Raw genomic sequence first — 12,099 nt, 5'->3', positions numbered from 1 at the left:
CATTTTGAAGTCGATCATTTTTAATCCAACTTTTGTTTTTTCAATAGGAAAAAGGTCATGTGACACATCAAACTCATTGGGAATTTCACAAGAAAAACAATGGTGTGCTTTGTTTTAATGTAACTTTATTCTTTCATGAGTTATTTACAAGTTTCTAAACGCTTATAAAATGTGTTCAATGTGCTGCCCATTGAGTTGGATTGTCAATGCAACCCTCTTCTCCCACTCTTCACACACTGATAGCAACACCGCAGGAGAAATGCTAGCACAGGCTTCCAGTATCCTTAGTTTCAGGTGCTGCACATCTCGTATCTTCACAGCATAGACACTTGCCTTCAGATGACCCCAAAGATAAAAGTTTAAGGGGGTCAGATCGGGAGACCTTGGGGCCATTTGACTGGCCCATGATGACCAATCCACTTTCCAGGAAACAGTTCATCTAGGAATGCTTGGACCTGACACCCATATTGTGGTGGTGCACCATCTTGCTGGAAAAAAATCAGGGAACATGCCAGCTTCAGGAACAGTTTCCTGGAAAGTGGATTGGTCGTCGTGGGCCAGTTGAATGGCCCCCAAGGTCTCCCAATCTGACCCCCTTAGACTTTTATCTTTGGGGTCATCTGAAGGCAATTGTCTATGCTGTGAAGATACGAGATGTGTAGCACCTGAAACTACAGATACTGGAATCCTGTGCTAGCATTTCTCCTGCTGTGTTGCTATCAGTGTGTGAAGAGTGGGAGAACAGGGTTGCATTGACAATCCAACACAGTGGGCAGCACATTGAACACATTTTATAAGTGTTCAGAAACTTGTAAATAACTCATGAAAGAATAAAGTTAAGTTAAAACCAAGCACACCATTGTTTTTATTGTGAAATTTCCAATACGTTTGATGTGTCACATGACCCTCTTCCTATTGAGAAAACAAAAGTTGGATTCAAAATGGCTGACTTCAAAATGGCCACCATGGTCACCACCCATCTTGAAAAGTTTTCCCCTCACATATACTAATGTGCCACAAACAGGAAGTTAATATCACCAACCATTCTCATTTTATTAAGGTGTATCCATATAAATGACCCACCCTGTAGAATCTAATAGTTTCATATTTACATTCACAGTGAGTTCCTCTTACCCTGTATGTCTCATCTTCTAGTAATGAGGTCACTATGTAGGCAGTGAGGGTGATGGGACCATTCTGCCCCCCCTGGAGCTCTTTGTGAATTACACGCCCGGGCTCAGAGAATTCACCTGTGTTCATATTCTGATACTGAACCAGCCATTGTACCGTTCCACTTAAGATATCTGGACTTATGTATATAAATTCCCGAGCTTGAAGAAAACATCTAAATATAAATGCAGAGAGCCTGAAAAATAATTAAATATGGATTCAAAATACATACATTATGTGTGAATATAAGGACAAATAACTAATAGATCTATAATCACTCTATAGAAACAGTATGTATACTATTTAAAAGGAATTAAATATGGCAGCCTCCATGTCCCTCTCACTTTAGTTGTCCTTTAAGTATATCATAGTAAAACAAGATGCAGGTTGCATCTCACTCAGGCGGTCAGGATCCCCTCCAGGAAGGAAACACTGGCCCTGATGCACTAAGATGTTCTCATTAGTTATCCACTCCTTTTCTCACATTAACTATACAATACCTTTTTTTAGAGCGTTAAACATAAATCTGAATAAGGTGCTAAAAAACCCCTATAAAACCATTAAAAACATGCAACTAAGTCACTATCTCTAGGGACGAGTAACCTTTGTATAGGTAATCAAGGGATTTTACTGAACACTGTAACAAAGAGGTTTGTGGGAGAACCTACCTGCATCTATGCGCTTTGAGTCCTATGGAAGAAAAGCGCTCTACAAATGTTATTGTATTGTATTATTGTATTGTATCTTCAGATATAAATGATACAAGTCCATTAACCACTCTGCGATCGCCTAACGCCGATTGGCGGCTGCAGAGTGACTCCGTTGTTCCTCAGCGACACCATATGGCATCATCTCAGGAGAAAAGAGATTAGACGGGAGCTTGCGCGAGCTCCCGTCTGTAAACACAGGGGGCCGCAGCGATCAGCCAGCCGTCTGCGATCGGCGCTGGCAGGCTGTTCTTTCTATTTATAATTTAAAAAAACATTTATATAGCGCTGCAATCTTGCACAGCGTTGTACAAAAAGATTGCCATGTAACTTAACTGTCCCTCTGAAGGGCTCACAATCTAATCCCTACCATAGTCATATGTCTATGTATGTATAGTGTAGTGTATGTATCACAGTCTAGGGCCAAATTAAAGGGGAACGGGGAATAAAAAAAAAAATGTTTTAAAGTGATCCTTAAGTGTATAAAAAAAATGAGATTTACTCACCTGCTGCTTCCCTCAGCCCCTTGGAGCCGATCGGTGCCCTCGCAGCCGATCGGCTCCAAGGGACTGAGGGAAGCCCCAGGTGAGTAAATCTCATTTTTTTTGATACACTTAAGGATCACTTTAAAGATTGCTACTTTTTTATTTATAAAAATAAAATAAAACTAGCAGCAGCAATTAAATACCACCAAAAGAAAGCTCTATTAGTGAGAAGAAAAGGAGGTAAAATTCATTTGGGTGCTAAGTTGTATGACTGAGCAATAAACCGTTAAAATTGTGAAGTGCGGAATTGTACAAAATGGCTTGATGGGGGGTATAAACCTCTGGTACTCAAGTGGTTAAAGGACATCCGAGGTGAAAATAAACTGATGAGATAAACATTTGTATCTATCCTCCTCCAAAAATTACTTTTTTAGGTATCCCACAGTTTTATTTTATATTTCATTCTAGTTTTTAAGTTTTTACTGTTTCATTTTCTCTGCTCAATGACACATGCATTGAAGTATGCCAGAGCTCAAATCTATTAACTATTGCCTCTTTTTATCTCTTTCCTGCTCTCAAAAGTCATTTACTGACAGGAAAGTGGTTTATGACTGTAATTCCTTATCAGTGAGGGTTATGCTATGGCTCGATCCAGTCCCGACCCGAAAAGAAACTGTCACTTGCATACCAGATGTTTAACTTTTTTGAACAGAGAAAGAAAAGAAAGGAACACAGCTTAGTCATTTGTGTGCTTGGCACTGTAAATACACATGTTTATCTCATTATGTCACTTTGGTTGTCCTTTAAATGAGTATGTGTGAGAGCCTCTTTTTCACAACAACCGATTTTGAATACAATCAACAGATTGTGTAGATAAGCTCTTAAACTACATGGAAGTGGTATAATTGACCAATCATCGGCTTTCAAAATTGTATATGTGTATCAGGCTTTATATTGAATTTCATAGAGTTTGCTATTAAGCCTGGTACAAACCTTTTCAATTATACTACATGGGGGTTAAAAAAAATGGTTAGTGATAAGGCAATTAAAATGTAAGGTGTGTACCAGCTTTAACTCTTTTGAGCCTGCTACATACATTCGATTTTCATTGGCCAATTTTAACACTTTCGTGTAGTATAAGAGTTTACCTGCACAATCTGTTCATAGTATTCAAAATCTCATTTTTGTACTACATGAAAGTGGGAACATTTGCCAGTCATTGGCCAATCAAAATTAGATGTGTGTTCTAGGCTTTAGCCAAATTCTACATGCTTTTGCTTAATGGATGCTAAAAAGATGTTACATACGAACAAAAAAGTGAGAAATAATAAGTGATAACTGATTCAAAAACAGATTAGTGCATCAGATTTACTGTGTTCAGCGGTGCCTAAATATTGTACCGTTGCATAATCTGTGTAGATAGTGTGTAGAATGCTGTACTGCACAGGAGGGATCACCTCTGGCTTGTGTATGAACTGCGATTATCAGGCGATGGATTTCTGGAAAGGCCACAAAGGCCCAGGCCCTGGGCGGCAGCAGCCCAAGGGGGCACCTGAATATAAAAGGGGAGTAGCTACATAGAAAAGAGGCAGCTGAGAATGGGGCAGGGAGACCAATGCTGAGGGAGCTGTTTATGAAAGAGAGGGCCTACACTAAACGCATGATACACATGGAAGAGTTGGCTGCAAATGGAGTGGAAGGAGCGCTGCTACACAAGAAAGGGGAGCCCGGCCTTGCCAATTGTGTTATGTTGCAGTTTACTAAACACAGTATGTGCTATTTTGCTTCCTCACCAAGTGCTTCCAACGGTGTCATCATTCCCAAATGCACTGAATGAACCGTCATATCGCTTGTATGTTAGTTCCTTTTGGTACCCTGAAAAAATGTCATCAGTTTAATTTCTTGACAGCATAATTATGTGTTGACACAATAATTAGCATTAATATTCAATATAGAGAGGTGCTTGGAGGAAGATGAGGATAGAGGATGATAGTCTCTGGAAGAGGCGATTTATTTCACCCGCTGTTGATTATAGGCCAGAGGTTCCGCTATACCTCAGGTTAAAAATACAAGGCATGCATATATCAGGATAAACAGCGCTGGGAATAAGGATGTCGTATTTATACCAATAAGGTGACCTTTATTAAGTATAGAATGAGTGGTACACAATGTAATCAGTGTAAAATACCTATATACAGTATAATATTGGTTCAAGACTAAGTTAAATAATGTCTCAGTACAATCACATAAAATGCATATTTCACAAATACTTCAATGATGTGATACGGGTATTCTCAGGAGGACAGCAATGCCTAGCAGGTATTCACCACAAATTTCTGACCAACAAAATGCGACCTTAATGTGTCATACGCTCAGCATTCAACATTCATACCTGGGCCACCCGATGCTCATAAAAATCAAAATTTAAAAGATAAAAAATCCTTTAGATTGCTTGAAAGAAGAGGAAGAAATGCTATATGTACAAATAAAAGTGCTGACAGGCCTTGTTTAAGCACATTAATTAGCATGTTTTAATATCTGAAGTGTACCCAAATAGAAAAATAATTACCTAATTGCATGAAGTTTACAGTTTTTTCTTTGATTTCTTCTGTTATCTGATGAGATGATATTAAATACTGCAGAATGTATAGATTCGGTGCAAAATTGATCATGTTTTGCTCTCCACAGCCATATGGCATCTGGATGAGTGAGTGAAAACCAGCTAATGAAGGTATTGATGGTCCAAGAAGATCTCCTGCATAAAAGAAAATACAGTTACATAACTTACCATGGTGTGTACATGTGTGTATGTTTGCTTGCGTGTGTTTATATTGCAGGATGCTAGATGAAAGATGTGCAGAGAGGCCAGATAGATCAGAATATAGTAGCAGTGTGTAAGATAAGATGCAGGCAGAAACAGCATGCACTGAATGGCACAACCATGTAGCCTACATTGTGTACTGAAACATCTGCTGAGTATGAATGAAAAGCCTTCCTAAACCTAAACAGAAAATTCCACAGAAGGATGTGGACAATAAGGGGGGAGGGGGGTAATACCCTGTGGGAACTAGCTAATCACCTCAACATCATGGGACCACACAAGGATCAGAAAACGGTAGTGGGAGTACATGTGGCAACATCAGGAAGAGATATAATATAGATACATAGATAGATATGTAAAGACAAATAGCAATACGTGTAATTTGGTGATGTTATTTGTGTCAATTTGTTGCTGATCCATAAATGCCTTACGGTAAATAGATTTTAAAATGTAAAAACCCTGCAACTTATCTCTCCACACAATTTCATGGTGGACACTGGACACTGAGCTGATAGCCAATCTGGACATTTTCCAGTTCCAGATCCTTGGGGCGCATATCTACGCCCCTGAAAACTTCACTTAAGAATCATGGGTGTAGATATGGGCCTCTTTTTGTTTTTGCTCGTCACATGCGCACACCTCTGTCGCCGTCCCACCAGTCCTTGATCGTGAATGAGAACATGTGTTCCCAAAGCTGATCAAAGAGCCTGTAAAGAATTATCATCAACAACAGTGAGATGCAAGTGTTCATTCATAAAATTAAAGTAAAACACACATATACAACACTTTGAACAGTACACAGGATAAAGTGTGGGGACCTCTAGTGGACACAAATTAAAAATACACTTACATACATTATATTACATCAAAAAAATAAATACTAGTTAGTTTTTAACCCCTTTTACTTCCTTCCCCCATAGTTACCAAAGTAAAAAAGCATTTAAAAAATACATAGTATACTTACCTTAGGAACTTTTTAATATGTATGTTATTTTTGCAAATAAGGTCTTGTAATTATTGATATAGTATAAAAAAACACAATATGAAAAATACACAATTAAAATGTTGTCACCATACGTTGTAATAGGGACATAATTTAAATGTAATAACCAGGACAAATGGGCAAATAAAATGTGTGGGCTTTATCTACAGTCCACTTTTTAAATTTTAAAGTATAATAACTGAAAACTGAGAAATAATGACATTTTTCATGTTTTTCTTATTCTTCTTAAAATGCATTAGAAATAAAATGATTGTTAGCAAAAAGTACCACCCAAAGAAAGCCTAGTTTGTCCCACAAAAAATATATAGATCATGTCGGTGTGATAAGTGGTGATAAAGTTATTGGCGAATGAATGGGAGGAGCAAGGTATTTTAAAATTGCTGTGGTAAGGAAAAGGTAAATACTTATGAATTTAACAATGCTTACCAGTTACTGTGATAAAAGCTTCTTCACTTCCTTCAACCACATCACTTGGGAAACTGAATGAGAAATTCTTTGACATTGTCTGAAGTGAGTTTCCAGATGTAGTAAGTTCAAAAACTTCAGCCTGTGTAAAGAAGTGCTTCACGCCTTCAGCCTTCAAAGGGGAAAAAAAATCCATATGTAGCAGCAGAAGAAAAAATAGCAATGTAAATATCATAACATACTTTGCATCCATGCGTGCATATGAGTGCGGGCAAACACATGCACACACACGAACCAATGTGGAAAGCACAAACTCTGTTCAATATGCAGAGCAATTCTATTGTAACACGCACTTAGTACCAAATGAAATGGAAACAAATTATAAAAAGAAGCTCTTAAAAATTAACATTTTAAGGCGTGCAGTAATTTAGTTGATCTAACAAAAAATTGCATCATTCATAAATGTACTCCAATCAGTCAGATTCAAGAATGTCTGCACTGGAAAGTATCAGATTTTTTAAATATAAATTTTAGCACATTCATTTCTCCCACCCACCTTTACTAAGATACTTCGGCTTGCAGTCTCTGAAGCTGCATTTGATGTTGCTTTAACTGTGAGGGTGATGTTCCCCAATGTCTTTGGTTTTACTGGAAACCGAACAGTCAATTCATCTCTGCTAGGAACTGTTACTCTCCGTTGGCTAGCTACCATGGCTACAAAATTATTGTTATCAATTGGTATGATTGTATCAAATAAGTCACTGGTTTCCAAAGTGAGCAGAATCTGTGAACACAAAAAAGTTGAACAAACACAAAACATTTTAAACAGAACCACAATCCTAGTTGAAATACAGAAACAAAGCATAACACTATAAAGGATCGAAACTCACTGCAAAGCATCTCAATGTTTTTTGTTTGTTTTCTTTATTTCATTCTAATTAATATTATATTTTCATTCACACATGCTTGAGAGCTGTCTGGAAAGTAGGGTACAGTTATCCACAAAACATTCCCAGACCCTTGTTCCATTAAGTAAGCTGCAGTAAAATTACAGTTAAGATGCAAAATTACTATTAAAGCGTAACTGTCAGGCTTAAAATCAAAAATCAATTCTTTATTTTTATCTGGTAAACAAGTAATAGAATGCTAACCAGGCAATCCAAAAATTAAAAACCACGCTTACTTTTCTTGTTGATAAAAGATCATGCCCCAGTTTACCTGGCTCTTAGTTGGTACCTCTGCCACACAAAGGAAGTTGCAGGGCCTGCTGTGTTGTCTTTTTTGCTTCTTTACTTTCCCCTCAGACTTAACTACTACAGCCTGATTGGCTAAAGTCTCTTTCCCTCCTGTTTTCCCCTCTCACACCTCTGTTCCTCTATGATTGGTCAATATTTCTCTTGCTGAGAAGCTGCAGAGTCATACAATGACAATGCACTTTCTATTGCAGAGCTGGGTGGGAGTGTCCGAAGACTGTCTGTGTTTGCATTGGCCACCCTCCTCCCAGAGTAAGGGAAGAAATGACGTCAGGATTGGCTTCAAGAGGGATTTTCTCTTTTTTTACTATAGAAAAATCATTAAAATCAAAATGTGGACAGTGCAATACATATGTTATGTAAGTAGAGCAAGCATTAATAATTAAGTAGATCAATGTTGCAATTTGAGGTTATTAAAAATTATCTTTACATTTCAATCTGGAGTCAACAAAAAAAACTGCTATGTTGGATTTTTCCCCCATCAAATTCTATTATAATCCCATGTATTGTCTATAAGCAAACAAATAGTCTTAGCTATTTGTCATAAATTAGCTAGCATACCTGTTTGCCTGAAGTCTGACGAAGGCTGCACAACCAAAAGCTCACTCTTATTCTTTTAAGTTAGCCAATAAATGGTATCACACTGATTCAAAACCTCTTGCTTTTACTGATGGCTAACATAGTGCAATACTCTACGGCTACTACATTGGCATTAAAATATATTTTTTTTGTTTTGAAATACATACAATCTACTTGATTTATATCAACAGCTGCCATGCAGTAATGCTTGTTATCGAAGTCAATTTATAGTCCTTATGTGTCTGTGGATGATTACAAGACAGTTTGCTATTTTATGTACAATGGTAATAAAGTCTTTTATCCCTACATACAAGCGGGACATATACAGGATCTTCTCAAAAAATTAGCATATTGTGATAAAGTTCATTATTTTCTGTAATGTACTGATAAACGTTAGACTTTCATATATTTTAGATTCAAATACACACAACTGAAGTAGTTCAAGCCTTTTATTGTTTTAATATTGATGATTTTGGCATACAGCACATGAAAACCCAAATTTCCTATCTCAAAAAATTAACATATTTCATCCGACCAATAAAAGAAAAGTGTTTTTAAAACAAAAAAAGTCAACCTTCAAATAATTATGTTCAGTTATGCACTCAATACTTTGTCAGGAATTCTTTTGCAGAAATGACTTCTTCAATGCGGCGTGGCATGGAGGCAATCAGCCTGTGGCACTGCTCAGGTGTTATGGAGGCCCAGGATGCTTCAATAGTGGCCTTAAGCTCATCCAGAGTGTTGGGTCTTGAATCTCTCAACTTTCTCTTCACAATATCCCACAGATTCTCTATGGGGTTCAGGTCAGGAAATTTGGCAGGCCAATTGAGCACAGTAATACCATGGTCAGTAAACCATTTACCAGTGGTTTTGGCACTGTGAGCAGGTGCCAGGTCATGCTGAAAAATGAAATCTTCATCTCCATAAAGCTTTTCAGCAGATGGAAGCATGAAGTGCTCCAAAATCTTCTGATAGCTAGCTGCATTGACCCTGCCCTTGATAAAACACAGTTGACCAACACCAGCAGCTGACATGGCACCCCAGACAATCACTGACTGTGGGTACTTGACACTGGATTTCAGGCATTTTGGCATTTCCCTCTCCCTAGTCTTCCTCCAGGCTCTGGCACCTTGATTTCCGAATGACATGTAAAAGTTGCTTTCAGCCGAAAAAAGTACTTTGGACCACTGAGCAACAGTCCAGTGCTTCTTCTCTGTAGCCCAGGTCAGGCGCTTCAGCCGCTGTTTCTGGTTCAAATGTGGGTTCATGCATCCATCTGCTGAAAAGCTTTATGGAGACGAAGATTTCATTTTTCAGCACAACCTGGCACCTGCTCACAGTGCCAAAACCACTGGTAAATGGTTTACTGACTATGGTATTACTGTGCTCAATTGGCCTGCCAACTCTCCTGACCTGAACCCCATAGAGAATCTGTGCAATATTGTGAAGAGAAAGTTGAGAGACGCAAGACCCAACACTCTGGATGAGCTTAAGGCCGCTGTCGAAGCATCCTGGGCCTCCATAACGCATGAGCAGTGCCACAGGCTGATTGCCTCCATGCCACGCCGCATTGAAGCAGTCATTTCTACAAAAGGATTCCCGACCAAGTATTGAGTGCATAACTGAACATAATTATTTGAAGGTTGACTTTTTTTGTTTTAAAAACACTTTTCTTTTATTGGTCGGATGAAATATGCTAATTTTTTGAGATAGGAAATTTGGGTTTTCATGAGCTGTATGCCAAAATCATCAATATTAAAACAATAAAAGGCTTGAACTACTTCAGTTGTGTGTATTTCAATCTAAAATATATGAAAGTCTAACGTTTATCAGTACATTACAGAAAATAATGAACTTTATCACAATATGCTATTTTTTTGAGAAGATCCTGCACATGTGCTTTACTATATACACAAGAATCTTATTTTATATGGATTTTGATCTGCTAAATTTAACCAAACTTATTGTGTAAATGAATATTGATCAATAAAGGATGTATAGGAGAATGACATACTTGTAAGTTTTCTGTTAAAGAATTGCTCAGTGTAACTTCCAGAATAAATGTTTCACCTCTGGTTACAGAATGTGGCATGTACATGGAAACTTCAAAAGGTTTATATACTGATAGCTGTAAAAATCAAGAACAAATATGAAGAAAGTGTGTTAGAAGAAAAAGTAAATATTATAACAAAGCAGATCACAAAAAGAAAGGCCTTTCATATCACTGTAAAGCTACTATATCATAAAATATTATTTTATTTTATTATACATTTTAAGTCATTGTGTCATTAAACACTACAGCTCACCCCTGGAAACTACAGAACAGATTAAAAATGCAGAAAAAAAACCCTTAATTAGATCCTTAACTCCTCCTCTGTGACCTGCAGCTGTCTGCTCCCTCCCACTCAGTCTGAATCACTAGGTTAATCACATGGGCTTGTGAAATGAAGCCACGCCTCCATACTGACTGTCAGCCTACCATGGCTATCTCTCTTTAGTAGGGAGGTGGGGCATCACACGGACTGAGGGAGAGGGGTGGCAGGCAGCTGGAAGATACTGAAGAGAAAATTAAATGCCAAAAAATTGATTCAGCGTGTTTCCTTTTTTGCAGAAACAATTTTTCTGGCAAATCTTTTCATGCAATATTAGTTAGAAAAAAAAATATTTTTGACTGTTGTCAAACATGGACATTTAAAACAATTCAGATACCATACAAACAAACACAGTGAAATTCATAATCTGTAGTACAGTAAAGTCCTGGTTAACTGGAACTCGACCATTTGACAGTTGCAACTAACCAGATAGTATCATCAAGCACCAAAAATATTGGAGAACCCAGCGGAGGAGCAGAGGAGGGTAAGTTAACGGACGTCCGGGGTCCTGCTATTATGTAGATGAACCCCACTTCAGGGGTAAGATATTTTAGTGTTAGGAATAGAGGGTGTAGAGTAGTGATAGAAGTAGGTGGGGGGAGGGTTAGTGTGAGAATTAGATTAGTTAGTGTTAGAGTAGAACATTGGTAAAATTACAGATATTCTACTATCGGTAATATCCGGCATCTGAATTCTCCTGTGCCTTTTTGTTTACATCTATGCTATTATAAATCTGCACATATGGTTTCAAATTCTAATATTCCCAATAGCTGAGAAATTGTTTCTTGATCTAACAAGTGTGAAACAATCCCAATTGGGCAGAAGGAATATCTAACATGCAGATTATATGCTGTGATATTGGCATTTTTAAGCGACTATGTCATAATCCTAAAATAAGATATTTACAACTGAAAACATATAAAAATATATTAATCACCTCCACTGGCTCATCATCAGCTATCCCCAATCCAAGCTCTGCAGATAGAACGAAAGCAGTGGCCACCCATGTGGCATTTCTGTCAGGTACTGTCAGTTGAAGGCTTGATTTTAGACTTGAGCTGTTTAAATACAAACAGTTACATACGTCTTGTCATTATCTGAAACATTACAGAGTCAGTATTTCAAGGGATCAACAAACTTTCAATAACTCACTATCTAGTTTCTATATAATAGTGAAGTGTAAAGATCGCTAGAAAAATACATTTTTTATGTAAGCTAGCAAGACCAAATAGAACTCTAATAGTTCCCTTTAGCTACATTCTGTAAAGCAGTAACACAGAGGCGCAAAGTAGAGTAAAATCGAT

The 12,099-nt window shown here is 37.7% G+C and overlaps 1 protein-coding gene across 1 annotated transcript in view; it reads right to left on the bottom strand.

The window, feature by feature from the left end:
* LOC137504766 (CD109 antigen-like) overlaps nt 1-12,099 on the bottom strand; it is a 128,878-nt gene that overhangs the window by 99,843 nt on the left and 16,936 nt on the right. Inside the window, exons 11-17 of the mRNA XM_068233351.1 lie at nt 11,733-11,853; nt 10,438-10,551; nt 7,148-7,375; nt 6,613-6,763; nt 4,932-5,117; nt 4,156-4,237; nt 1,135-1,366 (exon numbers count right to left, since the gene is read on the bottom strand). Coding sequence (XP_068089452.1) covers nt 1,135-1,366; nt 4,156-4,237; nt 4,932-5,117; nt 6,613-6,763; nt 7,148-7,375; nt 10,438-10,551; nt 11,733-11,853 — 1,114 coding nt within the window. The remainder of the gene's footprint in view (nt 1-1,134; nt 1,367-4,155; nt 4,238-4,931; nt 5,118-6,612; nt 6,764-7,147; nt 7,376-10,437; nt 10,552-11,732; nt 11,854-12,099) is intronic.

Source organism: Hyperolius riggenbachi, chromosome 4 (assembly GCF_040937935.1).
Source record: "Hyperolius riggenbachi isolate aHypRig1 chromosome 4, aHypRig1.pri, whole genome shotgun sequence".
NCBI lineage: Eukaryota > Metazoa > Chordata > Amphibia > Anura > Hyperoliidae > Hyperolius > Hyperolius riggenbachi.
The sequence above is the reverse complement of the archived record's forward strand: the minus strand, read 5'-3'. Positions and strand labels throughout refer to the sequence as shown.